Source organism: Pseudophryne corroboree, chromosome 6 (assembly GCF_028390025.1).
Source record: "Pseudophryne corroboree isolate aPseCor3 chromosome 6, aPseCor3.hap2, whole genome shotgun sequence".
Classification (NCBI taxonomy): domain Eukaryota; kingdom Metazoa; phylum Chordata; class Amphibia; order Anura; family Myobatrachidae; genus Pseudophryne; species Pseudophryne corroboree.
The window spans coordinates 434,736,022-434,758,935 of record NC_086449.1 but is presented as its reverse complement, the minus strand read 5'-3'; the positions used below and the strand labels follow the sequence as shown (position 1 = coordinate 434,758,935).

The 22,914-nt window shown below is 46.4% G+C and overlaps 1 protein-coding gene across 1 annotated transcript in view; it reads left to right on the top strand.

The window, feature by feature from the left end:
• Positions 1-22,914, top strand: part of LOC134932548 (chloride anion exchanger-like) — a 115,023-nt gene that overhangs the window by 50,928 nt on the left and 41,181 nt on the right. The window contains exons 5-6 of the mRNA XM_063927077.1: positions 3,162-3,326; positions 12,434-12,586. Of these exons, the coding sequence (XP_063783147.1) occupies positions 3,162-3,326; positions 12,434-12,586 (318 nt within the window). The remainder of the gene's footprint in view (positions 1-3,161; positions 3,327-12,433; positions 12,587-22,914) is intronic.

The window sequence follows — 22,914 nt, the reverse complement described above, 5'->3', positions numbered from 1 at the left end:
AGCGGTGGAGGGGACAACCCCAGGCTTCACCATGGCACTGGGGTATCCTCTGGAGGGGGACCCCTTTATTGAGGGTTCCTACTTTCATAGGATTTCCAAGTCTGGAGTGACTATTTTGGGGATGAGAATGTTTTGATGGGTCCCCATGTTTCCCCATTGTTGTACACCCCAGCTGGTCAAGACCGGTGCTGGGTAGTGGAAATATGGGGGACCCTATGGATTTTTTCCCTGTATTTCCAGAATCAGGACTGTCTCATGAGCCCAGTGCTTGTTATTTTTTGAGGGGTGGACTCCACACCAATTTTTTTTTTTTACTTTTCTTTTTAAAACTTTTTTTACACCAAAGAATCCTGCACAGATCATACTGATCTGTGCAGTGATTCTATTTGGCCATCGTTTTGACACGTCTATTTGCCGTCTGTTTTGAACTTTAGAGATCAAAACCGACTGCATTTAGAAGTACAAAATCTGAGTGACTTCAATGGTTGGGTTTCAATTGAAGGTGAATCCTGACTGATGATAAATCAGTGGATTTTGCAGTCATGTTACCAGTTGTAGTCAGTCGGTTTTAGTAAATTTACCCCTAAGAAGCAATTGATACTGTTCCTGGGCCACATGAAGAAGCAATTGTTACTGTTGCTGAGCCACACTAGGAAGTATTGTTTATATTGCTGAGCCTCACTAGAAGCAATTGTTACTGTTGCTGGCACACACTAGAAGCAATTGTTACTGTTGTTGAGCCACACTAGGAATCAGTTGTTGTTGGACCACATTAGGAAGCAATTGTTACTGTTGTTGAGCCACACTAGGAATCAGTTGTTGTTGGACCACATTAGGAAGCAATTGTTACTGTTGCTTGGCCACACTAGGAAGTAATTGTTGCTGGACCACACTAGGAAACAATTGTTACTGTTGCTTGGCCACACTAGGAAGTAATTGTTGCTGGACCACACTAGGAAACAATTGTTACTGTTGCTTGGCCACACTAGGAAGTAATTGTTGCTGTTGCTGGGCTACACTAGGAATCAATTGTTGCTGGACCACACTAGGAAACAATTGTTACTGTTGCTTGGCCACACTAGGAAGTAATTGTTACTGTTGCTGAGCCACACTAGGAAACAATTGTTACTGTTGCTTGGCCACACTAGGAAGTAATTGTTACTGTTGCTGATCCACACTAGGAAACAATTGTTACTGTTGCTTGGCCACACTAGGAAGTAATTGTTACTGTTGCTGAGCCACACTAGGAAGCAATCCCACAACAGACATACAGTATTGTATAATAGTCATACTAAAACAAGGGATGTTTTGGAAGGGACCAAAGGGCTAATTCAGACCTGATCGCTACGCTGCGTTTTTCGTACAGCGGGCAATCAGGTCTAACCTGCGCAGGCACGTCGCATAGGTACAAAGCGGATCGCCGCTCATTGATGGGTTTGTGCAAAGGATCCGTTTGCATGGGTGTTCACAAGGAGATTGACAGGAAGAAGCAGTTTGTGGGTGTCAACTGACCATTTTCTGGGAGTGGTTGGAAAAACGCAGGCGTGTCCATGCATTTGCTGGGAGGGTTACTGACGTCAATTCCAGTCCCGGACAGGCTGAAGTGTTTGCAGCAGCTGAGTAAGTCCTGGGCTACTCAGAGACTGCACATAATCTGTTTGTACAGCTCTGCTACACATGCGTTCACACACTTGCAAAGTGAAAATACACTCCCATATGGACAGCGACTATGCAAACGCAGGACTGGTAAAAAAAACCTAGCGAGTGAACAGGTCTGAATTAGGCCCCATATGAATGTAGACCAATAGTAAGTTCGGAAAACTAATAACTGAGATTGCTTCATCCATGGGATTATTATTTTTATCTTAAGTAATTTCTGCTCACAAACCTACACTGAGCTAATTAACTACAAGTTACAACTGAGTTGAGAGATATGCAATAAATAATAATATACAATCAAATAAAGACTCTCCAGAATACTTGATGAGGGATAATTGGTACAGGGTTTTAAACACTTACATATTCCTACTTTTCACAATCTATTTGTTTTGTCTTATTGTTGAAACATAAATAAATATTTGAATGTGTTTTAATGCATACCAAGCAAGAATTTAGAGTTTTTATCTGACATAGGGTGTGTACACACGGTGAGATCCTTGCTATGCCCGATTTTCACTTGCGATTTCCCTTGAACTCCCCAGAGCCCAGCACCACCGATTTTGACTAACTTTTCTTGAGATATGGACTACAGTATGTGTGCTTACGATTTTGGCTTATGTGAGATTTTGGCTTATGTGAGATGTCATTGACATGTGAGATGAACTAGATACAGTACACCGATCTAGCAAGGATTGACTTGCCTGCACAATCTATCTTTTCTTGCGACACTGACCTGGCGGGACCGCACATCGGGATCGAATAGGGATCGCAAGGTGAGTTTCACCTTGCGATCTGCACTAACTTTTCTTGCGATTTTGACTAAATAGTCAAAATCAAAAGAAAATATCTCACCGTGTGTACACACCCATACTCTAGCAATAGATCTACTAAATTGTCCTTCTGAATACAGGTTGAGTATCCCCTTTCCAAATATTCCGAAATATGGAATTTTCCAAAATACGGAATTTTTTGAGTGAGACTGAGATAGTGAAACCTTTGTTTTCTGATGGCTCAATGTACACAAACTTTGTTTAATACACAAAGTTATTAAAAATATTGTATTAAATGACCTTCAGGCTGTGTGTATAAGGTGTATATGAAACATAAATGATTTGTGTGAATGTACACACACTTTGTTTAATGCACAAAGTTATTAAAAATATTGGCTAAAATGACCTTCCGGCTGTGTGTATAAGGTGTATATGAAACATAAATGCATTCTGTGCTTAGATTTAGGTCCCATCACCATGATAGCTCATTATCGTATGCAATTATTCCAAAATACCGAAAAATCTGATATCCAAAATACCTCTGGTCCCAAGCATTTTGGATAAGGAATACTCAACCTGCATAATATTTAGAAACAGAACAGAAATGAATCTTATATTGTAACATGGAAGATGTCCTGCAGATCTTCTTTGTCAATGTACTGTATCTCCTGTAAACAAGCAGGCAACACTAATAACTTACTGACATTCTTGTTTTTTTTTTCTTTCTTCCAGTTAGCTTTGGGACTACTTCAGACTGGCTTCATAGTCATCTATTTGTCAGAGCCGTTAATTAATGGTTTCACAACTGGAGCTGCCATTGAAGTTGTGGTGTCACAACTTAAATATGTTTTTGGAGTAAAAGTCCCAACATTTAGCGGGCCGCTTTCTCTCTTTTATGTAAGTAAGTTTTATATATAAATATATATATATATATATATATATATATTAGAGATGAGCGGATTCGGTTTTACTCGGTTTTACTCGGTTCTCAAAACCGAATCTTATTAGCTATCCAAAACACGTGACATCCGTGAGCCAATAAGATTCGGTTTTGAGAACCGAGTAAAACCGAGTAAAACCGAATCCGCTCATCTCTAATATATATATATATATATATATACTTGAGAGCCCACGTATATAATGAAAGTTTATGCATTTTGTGCCTAATTCATGTTTGTATGGAATGCTGATGTCCACTCAACAGAGCGATTCTCAGCAGACAGTGCATGTGCCGCACTCGCACTGACTTTTATTTGCAGAGTGATTGACAGGAAGGGAACACTTGGGGGAGGTAACGGGGAGTGGTAGCAAAAACCCTGGTGTGTCCTGTATCTGCGGTCAGCTGCGATCAGGTACGTACAAAAACATAGCGCTTGTGTCACTACTGCCGTGCCTTGTCTGTTTAGCCATGGGGCAGACCTAGCAGTCGGTGTTACTGGTTATTGTGTATAATCTGCATGTACGCAGTAGCAAATGAGTTTGCAATAGCTCCAGTGGGCATCGGTCTATCATCTCTTCTGGGTGGCAACTTCACTTGCGATGATTAGCAGTTCTGCAGTATAAAAAAATCACAGCTGCGTAGGCATGTGCGTACAAGCATGAATTAGGCCCTTAGTAGAGCACATTATTTAAACTTTTTCACTTAGTGAACTAAATTTCTATACTACTATACACATAAAAGTTACTATAATATTTGTATAATCTTTTATAAATGTCATGTATACAGTATATGTGTTTTTCTGTGCTCAGAGATGTCACCAATGTACAGCTGGAATAGGAATGCATTTTTTCATAATAACACAGTAAAACACCCTTATAGCAGAGTAATTTCTAATTTCTGATTCCACATATTTCAAAAAGCACTTGCAGCCTACGATTACATTACAGATTTCTAGTAATTGGTTATGCAGAAACTCTAAAAACAGTAGAGGGTTGTCAAATGACAAGCTCCAATCATGAGATTGTGGTTGTTCTTGGGTTCACACACCCCTCCTACTACCGTTACAAGTCACTTAGTTTAATGGATTTCCAGACTAGGGAAGGGGAAAGACAATGCTCTAGTACAAGGGCATCCTCCCTCACTATCTGGGAAATCATTACATGTATGTGACAGTTTACAGTATTTTCTTCTGTCCCCGCACTTGGTGTTTGCTTTCCGTTTATGTGTTTTGTATTATAGTTCTGTTCGCATGCCAGGATTTCCATTTCACTGGTTTAGAAGACTCTTGTTGGCCGCCGGTGGTGAGTCGGTGTAATTGCAGCCTGTTTCTATGTGTTTAGCCTCACCTGTCTGATAGTTGATCATTATGTGGTGAGTTTCTGTACTGCAATCTGGCTCTTGTCTGTGTTACTCTCACCTGCAGCTGTTTTGGTCATTATCTTGTGCCTGGCTTCCAGCCATCCTGATTGGGGCGTGTTCCCTTATTACCTAGCTAGCTATGCAGTTCTGAGCTGGTGATAGACGTTTTGTTAAGATACCTGTATGTTCCTGATTAGTGTCTGTTCCAGTATTGCATCTGTGTCCAGGCCCTGTCTGATACTGGAATCCTGTGTACTCAGCTCTGTCAGAGTCCGGAGCTTCTTGTGAGCTGCTTCCTGCCCTGGAGCGTTCCTGTCCTGGAATCCTGAGTCTTGTCTGCCTTTGATCCTGTAATCCTGAGTCCTGGTGTCTTGTGGCCTGTAGTTGGAATCCTTCCAGCTTTCCATTCCTGTGAGCCTGTGCCTGTGGCCTCGGGGTTCCCGTTCACCTGCCTGTATTAGCACCGGTGTTGTGAGTAGTGGCTTTGTCGCACCTTACGGCCTTGGCCGTAGCTTCTTGTTATATTTACTTTGGATTTTCTGCAGAGGGTTCTGCGTATGCTGTCATCGCCGGTACACAACAGTATTGTGTCTGCGTGTGGTCAGCATTTCCTTTGTAGTAGTTCGTCTTGGCGGCTGAGCCGCACATACTTTTGTTTGAGTTCTGTAGTTGCCCCTAACTCGGGTTTCTGTTTAGTTAGAGGTTCCCCTTGTTCTCGCCCCGTCTCAGTTTACGCCTTGTCTCCAACTAAGACCGGGGGGCATCGGAGTTGGACAGACATAATCCGCCCTTCAAATGCGGCTGCCGTGGGCCCAAGCAAACATAGTCTCGCAGGCGTAGACTGACCACGCGGGTGGAACAACGGAGTCAGGGTTCTGTAGGGGTTGCTGCTGAACTCCGTTCCCACTCCAGCATTACGTTCCTGTACTTGGGGCTCATCCGCCCAGTTTCAGGAGTACCAAGTACAGTGATCGTAACAGGTGGAAAGCCAAAAAGCAAAATATATTAAATTAAGTAAATTGTGTTTAAATGTCACCCTTAGGTTCAATTGTGTGGTGAGGGACCATATTTACTTCTGTTTGTCCCCATATTCTATGATGGGAAGAATAGGCATGTGCACGGGGGTGCCTCATGTGCACAGGTACCCCCTAATGTCAGCCACCCACTCGTAACGCACGGACTACATTTTTTAATGGGAAACTGAGACACCACAGCTCTGTCTCCATACTGAGGGCCACTGCCACCATCGGAGCTGCACTCCTGCAGCACATGAGTGGCAGCTCTGCAATCAGTTGTACAGGAGACAGCTATCTGCTCCTCACTCTCCTCCTCCCTGCCTGGAGCAATGGACCTCCGTGTGGCAAGAATGGGTGCACTGCTACCAAAGCAGTGCGATCAGGTGCAGCGGTAGCAGCCAGCAAGTCTGTAACTGGAGGTCATCAGCTCCAGGTACTGCTGCTCTATAAGCTAGCTGTTAACTTGTAGAGCTTATGTTATTCACAAGAGTATACATATATAAATATATATATACAGTATATACTCGTGTGTGTGTGTGTATATATATATATATATATATATATGTATATACACAAACAATTCCTAATAATCCTTGGTATGGTATGGGAGCAGATGGAAATATGTTTATAACTTGGTCTTAAAATATGGTTTATATTAAAATCCGTGGAGTGCCGCTGCTTATTTTTCCCAGAGGGGCCATCTGCTTCCATACCAAGAATTTATAGGAATTGTTGACATAATTAAAGAGGCACCCCGGTATTGAACATTCATTGAGAGGGCCAAACTATACAACTATATATGTATAGCTGGGGGTCAGGGAACCTATCCGTATGTCAGAGAGAAACCAAACAAACCAATCATTTCAGCCACAAGTGGCAGGTCCTGTCATTGAAGTGATTGGTTTGTTAAACTGTGCATGTCTTGTTTAATATATACAGCATAAGGGTGGGTGCAAGGACCCAAGGACAATTCCATCTTGTGCCTCTTTAGCATTATGCCCTGTTTGGAGCATTGCTGACTGTCTTCTTGTGTAGACAACAAATATTTGTATAGTTTATTAAACTGCCACCCTGTCTGCCACTGCAGTGACATTCTGTTTCCTAGATGTGCCATGTTGGAAGTTTAACTGCCACATGCTTGTGATGCCAATTGCTGTCACTTAGGTTAGTCATCCAGCTTCCTTGGTGCAACCCTTTGGCCTAAACTGGATGAAAACAATATTGTGAGCTGTGAGGTGGTCAAACTTGAATGTAAATGTCTGGACATGAATGTTATGTTATTGAGGTTAATAATACTGTAGGAACAAAAACTGACCCAAATTACGTGATTTTAGTTTTTATGATTTTTTGAAAAAGATACAGATCCAAAACCAAAACACGCAAGGACGGTTTTGGCAAAACCAAATACAGATCCAAAACCCGAAGGATATACAGATCCAAAAGCATAACCAGAACACGTGGGTTGGTGCACATCTCTACCACCTCTCACCATGTTTGAGTAACTATTATTAGGGGGAGGGGGTTCTATTTAATAATGTTCCTGTATAGTAAAATCATGTTGATACAGTTATCTCATTTGAATTGCTATACTGTTCCAAGGGGTTCAGTATAGCATCCCGGCGGCACCTATACCATTCCAAATATATAGCTGTAAATCACCCACAATTATGTAGAATCCAGAGCTTTATACTTTTATAGTCTCTCTGAAATAACAGCCTATCTTCTGAAATAAAAGCATGTAGGCTCCCAGATGATTATCAGGTTTTAAAACTGGTAGCTGGTCAGTGTATCCGTAATATTTGTCCAGGACTTATAGAAGACTTGTCCACACCCATGAATGGCTTGATTACACATAGTTCAGGTCACTTTCTACTCAGATCTGCATGTGTTTGGACACCTTAACCATCTGATGCATATCTGTACACAAATGATCTGCAATTATCCTGCATTATGTACACAGATATTTCTCTGACGTCCTAAGTGGATGCTGGGGACTCCGTCAGGACCATGGGGATTAGCGGCTCCGCAGGAGACAGGGCACAAAAGTAAAAGCTTTAGGATCAGGTGGTGTGCACTGGCTCCTCCCCCTATGACCCTCCTCCAAGCCTCAGTTAGATTTTTGTGCCCGGCCGAGAAGGGTGCAATCTAGGTGGCTCTCCTAAAGAGCTGCTTAGAGTAAAAGTTTTGTTAGGTTTTTTATTTTCAGTGAGTCCTGCTGGCAACAGGCTCACTGCATCGAGGGACTTAGGGGAGAGAAGTGAACTCACCTGCGTGCAGGATGGATTGGCTTCTTAGGCTACTGGACACCATTAGCTCCAGAGGGAGTCGGAACACAGGTCTCACCCTGGGGTTCGTCCCGGAGCCGCGCCGCCGACCCCCTTGCAGATGCCGAAAAGTGAAGAGGTCCAGAAACCGGCGGCAGAAGACTTTTCAGTCTTCATAAGGTAGCGCACAGCACTGCAGCTGTGCGCCATTGTTGTCAGCACACTTCATAGCAGCGGTCACTGAGGGTGCAGGGCGCTGGGGGGGGCGCCCTGGGCAGCAATGATAGTACCTTTTCTGGCTAAAAATACATCACATATAGCCCCTGGGGGCTATATGGATGTATTTAACCCCTGCCAGGTCTCAGAAAAACGGGAGAAGAAGCCCGCCGAAAAGGGGGCGGGGCCTATTCTCCTCAGCACACAGCGCCATTTTCCCTCACAGAAATGCTGGTGGGAAGGCTCCCAGGCTCTCCCCTGCACTGCACTACAGAAACAGGGTTAAAACAGAGAGGGGGGGCACTTATTTGGCGATATGACTATATATATTAAAATGCTATAAGGGAAAAACACTTATATAAAGGTTGTCCCTGTATAATTATAGCGTTTTTGGTGTGTGCTGGCAAACTCTCCCTCTGTCTCCCCAAAGGGCTAGTGGGGTCCTGTCCTCTATCAGAGCATTCCCTGTGTGTGTGCTGTGTGTCGGTACGTGTGTGTCGACATGTATGAGGACGATGTTGGTGAGGAGGCGGAGCAATTGCCTGTAATGGTGATGTCACTCTCTAGGGAGTCGACACCGGAATGGATGGCTTATTCAAGGAATTACGTGATAATGTCAACAGAGACGGCCGGCAAAAAAATAGTACCTGTCCAGGCGTCTCAAACACCGTCAGGGGCTTTAAAACGCCCATTTACCTCAGTCGGTCGACACAGACACAGACACGGACATTGATTTCAGTGTCGACGGTGAAGAAACAAACGTATTTTCCTTTAGGGCCACACGTTACTTGTTAAGGGCAATGAAGGAGGTGTTACATATTTCTGATACTACAAGTACCACAAAAAAGGGTATTATGTGGGGTGTGAAAAAACTACCTGTAGTTTTTCCTGAATCAGATAAATTAAATGAAGTGTGTGATGATGCGTGGGTTTCCCCCGATAGAAAATTATTGGCGGTATACCCTTTCCCGCCAGAAGTTAGGGCGCGTTGGGAAACACCCCTTAGGGTGGATAAGGCGCTCACACGCTCATCAAAACAAGTGGCGGTACCGTCTCCGGATAGGGCCGTCCTCAAGGAGCCAACTGATAGGAGGCTGGAAAATATCCTAAGAAGTATATACACACATACTGGTGTTATACTGCGACCAGCGATCGCCTCAGCCTGGATGTGCAGAGCTGGGGTGCCTTGGTCGGATTCCCTGACTAAAAATATTGATACCCTTGACAGGGACAGTATTTTATTGACTATAGAGCATTTAAAGGATGCATTTCTATATATACGAGATGCACAGAGGGATATTTGCACTCTGGCATCAAGAGTAAGTGCGATGTCCATATCTGCCAGAAGATGTTTATGGACACGACAGTGGTCAGGTGATGCAGATTCCAAACGGCACAAAGAAGTATTGCCGTATAAAGGGGAGGAGTTATTTGGGGTCGGTCCATCGGACCTGGTGGCCACGGCAACTGCTGGAAAATCCACCGTTTTTACCCTAAAGGCCCATACACACTTGACGATAAAATGAACGACGTCGTTCATTTCAGCCCTCATCAACGACGTCGCTCATTATATCGTCAAGTGTGTATGCATCCGACGACCACCGATGCGCGGCCCCGTGGGACGTTAACGACCCTCGCTTATCTGTGGAGCATGTATGCTCAATTTCCACTATGGTCGTTACTGACCAGAGACGTCGTTGAATGTGTATGGTGTGAAAGACCAACGACCAACGACCAAGCCACTGTTCACCAGCCCTGTTCCCAGCTCATTATTTTAATGAACTGTTCAGCTTGGATGCTTCAACGATGAATGGTCTTTGGTCTTTCGTCTTTGGTCGTTGGTAGTTTGTATGCTCATGTCGTTTGCTCAGCTGTTCAAGGGAAGTTCAAGGGAAGTCGTTAACGACGGTCGTTAACGATGTGTGCATCGTCAAGTGTGTATGGGCCTTAAGTCACATCTCTGCAGAAAAAGACACCGTCTTTTCAGCCTCAGTCCTTTCGTCTCCATAAGAGTCATATCTGCCCAGGGATAGAGGAAAGGGAAGAAGACTGCAGCAGGCAGCCCATTCCCAGGAACAGAAGCCTCCACCGTTTCTGCCAAGTTTCTCAGCATGACGCTGGGGCCGTACAGGACCCCTGGATCCTACAAGTAGGATCCCAGGGGTACAGATTGGAAAGTCGAGACGTTTCCCCCTCGCAGGTTCCTGAAGTCTGCTTTACCAACGTCTCCCTCCGACAGGGAGGCAGTATTGGAAACAATTCACAAGCTGTATTCCCAGCAGGTGATAATCAAAGTACCCCTCCTACAACAAGGAAAGGGGTATTATTCCACACTATGTTGTGGTACTGAAGCCAGAAGGCTCGGTGAGACCTATTCTAAATCTGAAATATTTGAACACTTACAAAGGTTCAAATCAAGATGGAGTCACTCAGAGCAGTGATAGCGAACCAGGAAGAAGGGGACTATAGGGTGTCCCGGGACATCAGGGATACTTACCTCCATGTCCCAATTTGCCCTTCTCACCAAGGGTACATCAAGTTCGTGGTACAGAACTGTCACTATCAGTTTCAGACGCTGCCGTTTGGTTTGTCCACGGCACCCCGGGTCTTTACCAAGGTAATGGCCGAAATGATGATTCTTCTTCAAAGAAAATGGACGACCTCCTGATAAGAGCAAGGTCCAGAGAACAGTTGGAGGTCGGAGTAGCACTATCTCAAGTAGTTCTACGACAGCACGGGTGGATTCTAAATATTCCAAAACCGCAGTTGTTTCCGACGACACATCGGCTGTTCCTAGGGATTATTCTGGACACAGTCCAGAAAAGGGTGTTTCTCCCGGAGAAGAAAGCCAGGGAGTTATCCGAGCTAGTCAGGAACCTCCTAAAACCAGGAAAAGTGTCAGTGCATCATTGCACAAGGGTCCTGGGAAAAATGGTGGCTTCTTACGAAGCGATTCCATTCGGCAGTTTTCACGCAAGAACTTTTCAGTGGGATCTGCTGGAAAAATGGTCCGGATCGCATCTTCAGATGCATCAGCGGATAACCCTGTCTCCAAGGACAAGGGTGTTTCTTCTGCGGTGGCTGCAAAGTACTCATCTACTAATGGGCCGCAGATTCGGCATTCAGGAAGGGTCCTGGTGACCAGGGATGCCAGCCTGAGAGGCTGGGGAGCAGTCACACAGGGAAAAAATTTCCAGGGAGTGTGATCAAGTCTGGAGAATTCTCTCCACATAAATATACTGGAGCTAAGGGCAAGTTACAATGCTCTAAGCTTAGCAAGACCTCTGCTTCAAGGTCAGCCGGTATTGATCCAGTGGGACAACATCACGGCAGTCGCCCACGTAAACAGACAGGGCGGCACAAGAAGCAGAAGGGCAATAGCAGAAACTGCAAGGATTCTTCGCTGGGCGGAAAATCAGGTGATAGCACTGTCAGCAGTGTTCATTCCGACGCCCGGGAGAGTGGGGATTTCATCGGGAAGTCTTCCACATGATTGTGAACCATTGGGAAAGACCAAAGGTGGACATGATGGCGTCCCGCCTGAACAAAAAACTGGACATGGTCTCATAGTACTTGCATGCTGCTGAGATTACAAATAGGAATTATAGGGAACCAGAAGAGGAGGGGAGTCATAGAAACCACAATAGTTCATAAAAGTAGTTATGTCCAAGCCAGGTGAAAGACAGTCAAGTACAATACAGAATGACTCACGAAGCAGAGTAGAGAACAGTCAATACAGCAAACTAGGGCGCACCCAAAAATCCCATATAGATGTAAATACTGTAAGCTGTTTTTCCTATGGCTTTTTTTTATTTCATGTGTCCTATATACCTCCACGCCCAGCATGTACATATTGTGGTACTCCATTTTCACATTGTGTATTCGGGGTGCAGTATTTGTACATACCAGAAAGTGGACATAACCTGGGAAATGAGATGGGCAGAGAAAAAGCAGCATGGATGTGACAATTTTTTTTCTGGTTCATAAATGACTTTAATTTGGGTCCATAAGAGGGGCAATCCATTTTACCAACTGGGACAGGTAGGTACTGTACATTGCTCAAACATTTTCCTAGTGGCCTTGCTCAGTAAATTTTAGCACTGCACAAGTCAGTATTTTATATGATTGCATATCTGGGCTCTGGTCTTTTTTACCAATCAAAAAACCATGTGACATTTTTTTCTTAAAACATTCTCTTTTCTTCTTCAGGTATTGAAGAGTATATGTTTACAACTTTACAAAACCAATATTGCTGATCTTGTAATAGCAATTATTGTAATGGTATGTGTCTACATTGTGAAAGAAATCAACCTTCGTTTCAAGGCAAAAATGCCTGTGCCAATCCCTATAGAAATCATAATGGTAAGTATCGTGCGCTACTTTCACACAACACTATAGTTACTATCAGTGGAGGAACTAGTATGGGTGCATGGGGTGCGGCCACTATAGGGACTAAAGGATAATGGGGCCTGGCAATGTTGATGCTTCTACCATGATGGCATGTGCAGGATACCACTTGCAACTGCGGTACCCCGGGGAGAGACCTGTTTGTATTAGCACATGTGATGGCTGAGCTTTCTCAGCATAGGCCTCTTCTCTCCTCATTTCACAGCAAAGTTAGGAGCGGGTGTGGTGCAGAGGATACAGTGGCATCACTGCTTACCCAGTGGTGCAAGTAGAAAAAATGTGTTATAGGTACTGTGTACGCGCGCCAAAAAATGGGTGTGACCAAATGCCACATGGGGCGTGGCCAATGAAAATGGGGCGTGATACACATATGGGGGGCCAGATACACATATGACCCCAATAATGCCAGATACGCCCCCACCATGCCAGATATGCTCCTACAATGCCAGATGTACAAATGCCCCATGGTGCCAGATGTACAAATGCCCCACAGTGCCAGATGCACAAGTGCCCCCACAGTGCCAGATACACATATGCCAGATATGCCCCCACAGTGCCAGATACACATATGCCCCCACAGTGCCAGATATGCCCCACAGTGCCAGATATGCCCCACAGTGCCAGATATGCCCCCACTGTGCCAGATACACATATGCCCCACAGTGCCAGACATGCCCCTACAGTGCCAGATATGCCCAAACACTCTAGATATGCCCCCACTTTGCCAGATACACATGACTCCAGAGTGCCAGATATGCCCCTTCAGTGCCAGATATGCCCCCACAGTGCCAAATACACATGCCCCTAGAGTGCCAGATATTCCCACGAGTGCCAGATATGCCCCCAGTGCCAGATATGCCCCCACAGTGCCAGGTACACATTCCCCCAGAGTGCCATATATTCCCCCCAGAGTGCCAGATATGCCCCCACTTTGCCAGATACACATGCCTCCAGAGTGCCAGATATTCCCACCAGAGTGCCAGATATGTCCCCAGTGCCAGATATATCCCCAGTGCCAGATATGCCCCCACTTTGCCAGATACACATGCCCCCAGAGTGCCAGATATGCCCCCACAGTGCCAGATATGCCCCCAGTTTGCCAGATACACATGCCCCCACAGTGCTAGATATGCCCCCACAGTGCCAGGTACACCTATGCCCCCACAGTGCCAGATATGCCCCCACAGGGCCAGATATGCCCCCACAGTGCCAGATACACATGCCCCCACAGTGCTAGATATGCCCCCACAGTGCCAGATACACATATGCCCCCAGAGTGCCAGATATGTCCCCACTTAGCCAGATGCACATGCCCCCAGAGTGCCAGATATGCCCCAGCAGTGCAACTCACCTTTGTTGCTGCTGCCTGGGGCTGGCATTGTCGTCTTCTGCTGCTGCTGGGGAGGGGAGAGGAGAGCACAGCATGCACCCCTCCTGCCCCTCTCCTGCCCTCAGTCCGGTCTCCACGTCCTCCTGCGGTGGCAGCATCCTGTAAATTAATTAGATCTGGTGCCTGTCCGCGAGTCAACCAAGGCTCGCGATGTGGCAGCGGCAGCTCCTGATTGGCTGCCGGTTCACGAGCTCTGATTGGCTCACGAATCGACGTTTTAGTGCACGCCGTGGCAGTAGAGGTGCCGGAGAGGACGCTCTCCTCTCTCCAACACTGGCGGGTCACTGGTGCGCTGCAATGTGCGCAGATGGCATAACGACCTGCATGTTCAAACGACGGGAGACCAACGATGAACAAGCGCGGGGACATGCATCGTTCATCATTGAAGAATCCACACTGAAAGATATGAACGATTTATCGTTCATTTATGAACGATATCGTTCATATCTTTCAGAGAAATCGACCAGTGTGTAGGGCCCATAAGTTCTTGTGTAAGATCATTCTAAAACTTTGTATAATAAACAAAGGATATTAATATAGAATCTTAAAAAGGCTGTTGGAACATAATATATGATTAATCTATATACTGTAAATAGGGACGAAATTCAAAAGTATTTACCAGGCCTGTATTATCTATATATTAATAGCAGAAGGATGGCTTTTATGAGTAACTTATTTCTATGATGCCGTTGTTAGAAGTAGAACACATACAGGAATTAAAGCTCTTGGTCCGTAGATTTGGAGACTTATATTAGTGTTGTAATTGGTTGCTTCGTTTCAGAGTTATGTGGCAAAACGTCCACATGCCATTTACAATGCATCACCAGTGTGCTCTGGAAAATGTGACAGTTGGTGAACTCTCCCTGTGCACCTGCTGGGTGACCTGGAACGTGTGACCTGCTGTGTGGTCTGGAAACTGTTACAGTTATTTGCAGCCACCCACTAAGCATGGATTTTTCGACTTCTAAGGGGGTCAACAGGGGTAAAATGTTCCGCCCAGCATACCTTTGCCAAGTTTAAACTGGGCACATCATCTAGTTATTATTAATATTATTTAATTAGTAAATAGGATATATCAGTCAGGGCTTCCATCAAAAATGATGGGGTCCGACACTGACAAATTAGGCAGGGCCCCCCCACCACAAACACTGTCCCATAGCTGCTATACACTGCCCCATAGCCACACACACACACACGCACGCACGCACACACACACACACACACACACACACACACACACACACACACACACACTGCCCCATAGACACACACACATACTTCCCCACAGACACACACACACACACACACACACACACACACACACACACACACACACACAGTCCCATAGACACACACACATACACTGTCCCATAGACAGACAGACACCTGCTTCCAGCCCCTCCGTCCACTTCCCCCTGCATCCCCCAAAGCTTAACATTGAGAGGGGGTCCAGTTGGCAGCAGTGTGGTTCAGGGGCCGAGCCAGGTGTGCACTGGAAGGCAGCCACGGAGGGACAGAGCCGTGGTGGTAATATGACCATCGAGCCGGCCGTGAGCCAATCGGAGCGCGCGGACTGGCAGCCAATCAGGAGCTGCCACTCAACAAAGTTTATACACTGTAATACTCTTTTACATGTTTTATATACTATTTCAATGTCTGCTACTGTAAAAATGATAAAATGTGATATATAAATAATTCTAATAGTTAAAAATATAGCTAATAGGCAGCAGCGGCTCCTACAGTACCTGTGTGGAGGAGGGGACTGGTGCCGGCTGTGCTACCTGGTCCAGAAGAGGAGAGCCCTTTCCGCCATTCAGGTCCCAGCACATGCACAGTGGAGCTGACTGGCACCAGGAGCGGCGCATTCGCACATGCGACAGTGGGACTGTGTCACAACTGAGGGCCTGAGCTGACGGGAGGCAGCCTCAGTTGTAGGGGCTGAGATGTACCGGAACCTGGGAGGTTGTATCAGACCCCTGGACATGTAAGTAACATGAATAATAACTGCCCGAAGGCGTGACCACGACAACTTAGATAAAAGTCAATGATGTTTATTATGACAACTCCGCATCACAGCAGCAATAAAAGAAAACGTAAAAGTCAGCAAAGAATAAATACAGTTCCTGAGTACTACAGCATGGCAGGAGCCACAGGGCACTGGTAGTGTGAGATAGTTCTTATGATCTTCTAGATGGAAAGTCCTTACCAGGCCCGGCTGTAGCAATGGAGATAACCCAGGATTGTACCAGCTGGTGTTCCAGGAAGAGCTGGGTTGCTGAAGGTAAAACAGCTGCTGTGGATACTGGCTGGAACCAGACTGTTGTTAGCACGGAGTGGATACTGGCTGGAACCAGTTAAATAATAAATGAACTTTGGGAGCGATGAAATGTGAACTGAAATGTAGAACTTGAGAGCGGAGAAATAATAATTCCGGTGGAGAGTGGTAAAGTGTAGAAAGGACACCGGCCCTTTAAGGGAAGCTGTACTCTGCTGGAAGCTGAGGCTGGAAGCAGGTAGTGTTGTAGCTGGAAACAGATGAATCCACAATGGATTGGAGAGTCAGGCTACACCGCAGGTGGAATGCTGGTGCGGGTCTCTATGGTGGAAGTCTTGAGACAGGAGCTGGAACCTGGAAGACAATCATAGAAGAGAGACAAACAGGAACTAGGTTTGACAACCAAAGCACTGACGTCTTCCTTGCTCAGGTACAGCTTACTTATACCTGCAGCAAGGAAGGGGTTGGCTAGGCAATTATGCAAATCAACAACACAGACAGCAGATTGGTGGAAATGATCAGATGACAGAATCCAAGATGGCTGCGCCCATGCAGACACTTGGAGGGAAGTTTGGTTTGTAATCCATGTGGTCTGGGAAACAGTAATGGCGGCGCCGGCCACCGGAGACAGGAGACGCCAGGCTGATAGATGCACATTTAACCACGCGGGCACAGCGGAGGCCGCGGCTGATGAAAAGACCACTCTGCATGTGGAAACTCAGGAACAGCGGAATCCGGTCCTGGAACGCTGAGCCCGCCTTAGGAGGCATCTGAAGGGTAAGTAATGGCGTCCAGATACCCGGATCGTGACAGCACCCCCCCCTTTAGGAGTGGCCCCAGGACACTTCTTAGGCTTTAAAGGAAACTTTGCGTGGAAATTTCGGACCAAGGCAGGAGCATGGACGTCAGAGGCATTGGTCCAAGAGCGTTCTTCAGGACCATAGCCCTTCCAGTCAATGAGATACTGAAGTTGACCGTAACGGTGACGTGAGTCCAGGATCTTGGCCACTTCATACTCAACGCCTCGTTGAGTTTGGACTTTCGGAGTTGGTGGAAGTGAGGAATGAAACCGATTCAAGATTAGCGGTTTCAACAGGGAAACATGGAATGTCCTGGGTATTTTTAAGAAGGGAGGTAACTGGAGTCTGTAAGCAACAGGATTGATGACTTGATCAATTTTAAAAGGACCGATGTAGCGAGGTGCAAACTTCATACTGGGAACTCTTAACCTCAAATTCTTCGTGGATAACCATACCCGATCACCCACCTTGAGAGCAGGAACTGCTCGACGCTTCTTATCCGCAAACTTCTTGTACCTGAACGATGCCTTTAGCAGAGCTGATCGTACGCTCTTCCAGATATTGGCAAACTGATGCAAGGTGATATCCACTGCGGGAACAGAAGTTGCTGGAAGCGGTTGGAACTCAGGGACTTTAGGGTGGAATCCAAAGTTGGTGAAGAATGGTGTTGAGGAAGATGAAGAATGATACTGGTTGTTATGACAGAACTCGGCCCAGGGAAGTAATTGAACCCAGTCATCTTGAGAGGAGGACACATAGATGCGGAGGAAGGCCTCCAAGTCCTGATTCACCCTCTCAGTTTGACCATTGGTCTGAGGATGGTAAGCCGTGGAAAACTTTAACTTGACTTGGAGGACTTGACATAAACTTCGCCAGAATTTGGCTGTGAATTGAACTCCTCGATCTGAGATAATTTCTTCTGGAAGACCGTGGAGTCGGAAGATCTCTTGTATGAATACTTGAGCCAACTTGGAAGCTGACGGAAGACCGGTGAGAGGAATGAAGTGTGCCATCTTGGTGAACCGGTCAACTACCACCCAGATGGTATTGAACTTGTTGCACATGGGCAAATCTGTAATAAAATCCATCGACAAATGGGTCCATGGTCGACGGGGAACAGATAGTGGAACCAGTTGCCCCGCAGGCGACTGGCGGGATACTTTATGTTGAGCACACTTTGGGCAAGATGCAATAAACTCCAAAACGTCCTTTTTCAGAGTTGGCCACCAATAGGACCTAGAGATAAACTCCAGGGTTTTTTGGATACCTGTATGTCCGGCAAAACGGGAAGCATGGGCCCAATGCATGAGCTTCTTCCTTAGTGTCGGCTTCACAAAACTTTTCCCTGATGGGGGCGTAGAGTCCATCCCTACCGTGGAGAATGCCAACGGATTTATAATAGGATGCTTGTCTGAAGACTCTGACTCATTTTCTTGCTCCCATGAGCGGGAAAGGGCATCGGCCTTGCGATTCTGAGAGCCCGGACAGAACTGGAGTTTAAAGTCGAACCTGGAAAAGAAAAGTGCCCATCTGGCCTGACGAGGGTTGAGACATTGTGCGCCTTTTAGATATAGAAGGTTCTTGTGGTCTGTAAGGATGGTGATTGAATGAGAAGCTCCCTCCAACAGATATCTCCACTCCTCTAGAGCGAGCTTGATGGCTAGCAACTCCTGGTCGCCAATGGCATAGTTGCGCTCCGCTGGGGAGAACTTCCGTGAGAAGAAACTGCAAGGATGTAAATGACCATCTTTAGCCCTCTGAGATAACACCGCTCCTACTCCAACGGAGGAGGCATCCACCTCTAAGATGAAAGGAGAGTCGATGTCAGGCTGTTTCAGGACAGGTGCAGAGATGAACCTCTGTTTTAAAAGATGAAAAGCTTGCATGGCTTCTTCAGACCACTTGGACGGGTTAGCACCCTTCTTGGTGAAAGCAGTAATAGGCGCCACAATGGTGGAAAAGTCTCGTATAAACTTTCGGTAATAATTGGCGAACCCTAAGAACCTCTGGACCCCTTTGAGGGTTAAGGGTACCGGCCAATTCTGGATTGCTTGTAGTTTCTCAGGATCCATCTCTAGTCCGGAACCGGACACAATGTACCCTAGAAACGGAATGGACTTGACTTCAAAGACGCATTTCTCTAATTTGCAGTAGAGATGATTGACACGGAGACGGGACAGAACCTCCTTTACCCAGAAACGATGTTCCTCTAAATCGTTGGCAAAAATGAGGATATCATCTAGATAGACCACGACATGACGGTATAGAATGTCTCTGAAGATCTCATTGACGAAATGCTGGAAGACAGCTGGAGCATTGCTCAATCCGAAGGGCATGACGAGGTACTCATAATGTCCGTCACGGGTGTTAAATGCGGTCTTCCACTCGTCACCCTCACGGATCCGGATGAGATTGTATGCACCTCTCAGGTCCAGCTTTGTAAAGATGGTAGCTCCGCTAACTCTGTCAAAGAGCTCCGTAATCAGGGGTAAAGGATAGCGGTTCTTGATGGTAATGTCGTTCAAACCTCTGTAGTCGATGCACGGCCGCAGACCACCATCTTTCTTCTTTACAAAAAAGAAGCCTGCGCCGGCTGGAGAAGAAGAAGGTCGAATGAACCCCTTTGCTAGGTTCTCTTTAATGTATTCCTCCATAGAATGTGTCTCGGGGAGAGACAACGGATAAGTTCGGCCTCGAGGTGGAACCTTCCCTGGAACGAGATCAATCGGGCAGTCCCATTCTCTATGAGGAGGAAGGATATCAGCAGAAGCTTTACTGAACACATCCGTGAAATCTTGATATGGAGGAGGTGGAACATCAGACGACCTGGGGGAGGAAGAACAGACAGGCAACACTTTAAACAAACATGTCTTAGTACAGGAGGAACCCCATGCCAGGATTTGCGTAGTCGTCCAATCAATTGTAGGATTGTGAAGACGGAGCCATGGAAGGCCCAGGACCACAGGATGTGTGGCTCTTGGAATCACTAAAAATGAAATAAGTTCGGAATGAAGAACTCCCACTCTCAGACGAACTGGTAGAGTCCTTAGAGAAATAACTGTATCAAAAATTTTACTGCCATCCACAGCAGTTAAGGAAAAGGACGAAGGAAGTCTCTCGGTGGGTAGGGACCACCGTTTAACATAGGCTTCAGTAATAAAGTTCCCAGCTGCTCCGGAATCCAGGAGGGCAATGACGTTCTGATAACGTTGAGCAACTTGAAGCGAGACTGGGAGGTTACAATCTTGAGGAGATGGAGAGGAGATCATTACTCCTAGCCGGCCCTCTCCTTGGCGAGCTAGGATTTGGAGTTTCCCGGACGTTTGGGACAGGCATTAATGGTGTGAGACGGAGCTGCACAATACAGACAGAGAAACTCGGAGAGACGTCTTCGGCGCTCAGCAGGAGTTAAACGGGAACGGCCAATTTGCATGGGTTCATCTGTAGTTGGTGACAGTTGGCGAGGAGGAGGAGTAGAAGATTTTGGAGCAGATGATCTTCCACGCTCAGTTGCTCTCTCTCTGAAACGTAAGTCAACTTTCGTACAAAGTGAGATTAGCTCATCTAACTTGGAGGGTAAGTCTCTGGTAGCTAACTCATCTTTAATACGCTCGGATAAACCATGCCAGAATGCAGCATACAGGGCCTCGTCGTTCCATGCCAGTTCGGATGCCAGGATCTGGAACTGTATAAGATATTGTCCTACAGTACGTGATTCCTGGCGTAAACGGAGAATCTCAGACGAAGCTGAAGTTACCCGGCCTGGCTCGTCGAAGATGCGCCTGAATGTTGACACAAATGCAGTGTAAGAAGATAGCAGGGTGTCGGACCTCTCCCATAACGGTGATGCCCAATCAAGGGCTGAGCCACTGAGAAGAGAAATAATGTAGGCAATTTTTGTACGGTCACTGGGAAAATTGCCAGGTTGTAGCTCAAACTGAATCTCACACTGGTTGAGAAATCCCCTGCAGAATCTTGGAGATCCGTCAAATTTTGCTGGCGTTGGAAGATGAAGACGTGGAGCAGAAATGGGTAAGGTGGGTGGGGTTATAGCTGGAGTCACTGTGGTTGACGCACCAGACGCGCCTGATCCACGGAGAGTTGTCTGAATCCCATCCAGCCGAGTAGAGAGATCCTGGAGACAGCGGATGATGTGGCCCTGTGCAGCCTCCTGATGTTCTAGTCGGGCTGCCAGTTCTTGCATCGGCCTGGCCGCTTGATCCTGGTCTCCGGCTGGATTCATTAGGTCAGTGCTTACTGTCACAACTGAGGGCCTGAGCTGACGGGAGGCAGCCTCAGTTGTAGGGGCTGAGATGTACCGGAACCTGGGAGGTTGTATCAGACCCCTGGACATGTAAGTAACATGAATAATAACTGCCCGAAGGCGTGACCACGACAACTTAGATAAAAGTCAATGATGTTTATTATGACAACTCCGCATCACAGCAGCAATAAAAGAAAACGTAAAAGTCAGCAAAGAATAAATACAGTTCCTGAGTACTACAGCATGGCAGGAGCCACAGGGCACTGGTAGTGTGAGATAGTTCTTATGATCTTCTAGATGGAAAGTCCTTACCAGGCCCGGCTGTAGCAATGGAGATAACCCAGGATTGTACCAGCTGGTGTTCCAGGAAGAGCTGGGTTGCTGAAGGTAAAACAGCTGCTGTGGATACTGGCTGGAACCAGACTGTTGTTAGCACGGAGTGGATACTGGCTGGAACCAGTTAAATAATAAATGAACTTTGGGAGCGATGAAATGTGAACTGAAATGTAGAACTTGAGAGCGGAGAAATAATAATTCCGGTGGAGAGTGGTAAAGTGTAGAAAGGACACCGGCCCTTTAAGGGAAGCTGTACTCTGCTGGAAGCTGAGGCTGGAAGCAGGTAGTGTTGTAGCTGGAAACAGATGAATCCACAATGGATTGGAGAGTCAGGCTACACCGCAGGTGGAATGCTGGTGCGGGTCTCTATGGTGGAAGTCTTGAGACAGGAGCTGGAACCTGGAAGACAATCATAGAAGAGAGACAAACAGGAACTAGGTTTGACAACCAAAGCACTGACGTCTTCCTTGCTCAGGTACAGCTTACTTATACCTGCAGCAAGGAAGGGGTTGGCTAGGCAATTATGCAAATCAACAACACAGACAGCAGATTGGTGGAAATGATCAGATGACAGAATCCAAGATGGCTGCGCCCATGCAGACACTTGGAGGGAAGTTTGGTTTGTAATCCATGTGGTCTGGGAAACAGTAATGGCGGCGCCGGCCACCGGAGACAGGAGACGCCAGGCTGATAGATGCACATTTAACCACGCGGGCACAGCGGAGGCCGCGGCTGATGAAAAGACCACTCTGCATGTGGAAACTCAGGAACAGCGGAATCCGGTCCTGGAACGCTGAGCCCGCCTTAGGAGGCATCTGAAGGGTAAGTAATGGCGTCCAGATACCCGGATCGTGACAGACTGCATATGCGTAAAACACCGGCTTCTATGGACTGCATTGGCTACAGTCTACAGAAGCGGGATAGGGCTGACGATAAGGCAGGGAGTGCCTTCCCACAGGAAGCACACATTCTGCTAATTGCAGACTGGTCTGGCTGTCCCAGAGGGAGAAAACACCTCCTAATGGGACTGCCTGTCCTGCAGGTGACTGGCAGGTAGCACTTCCAAAAGGAAGTCACTGCCAGTCACAGTGAAGCCAGTGACTGGCAGCCAAGCAGCTCCAGGAGTGCCCATACACAGCAGATGTAGCCACAATATATCATCTGTATCATTATTATCATTTATTTATAAGATTTACATAGTGGTTAGAACTTACAGAA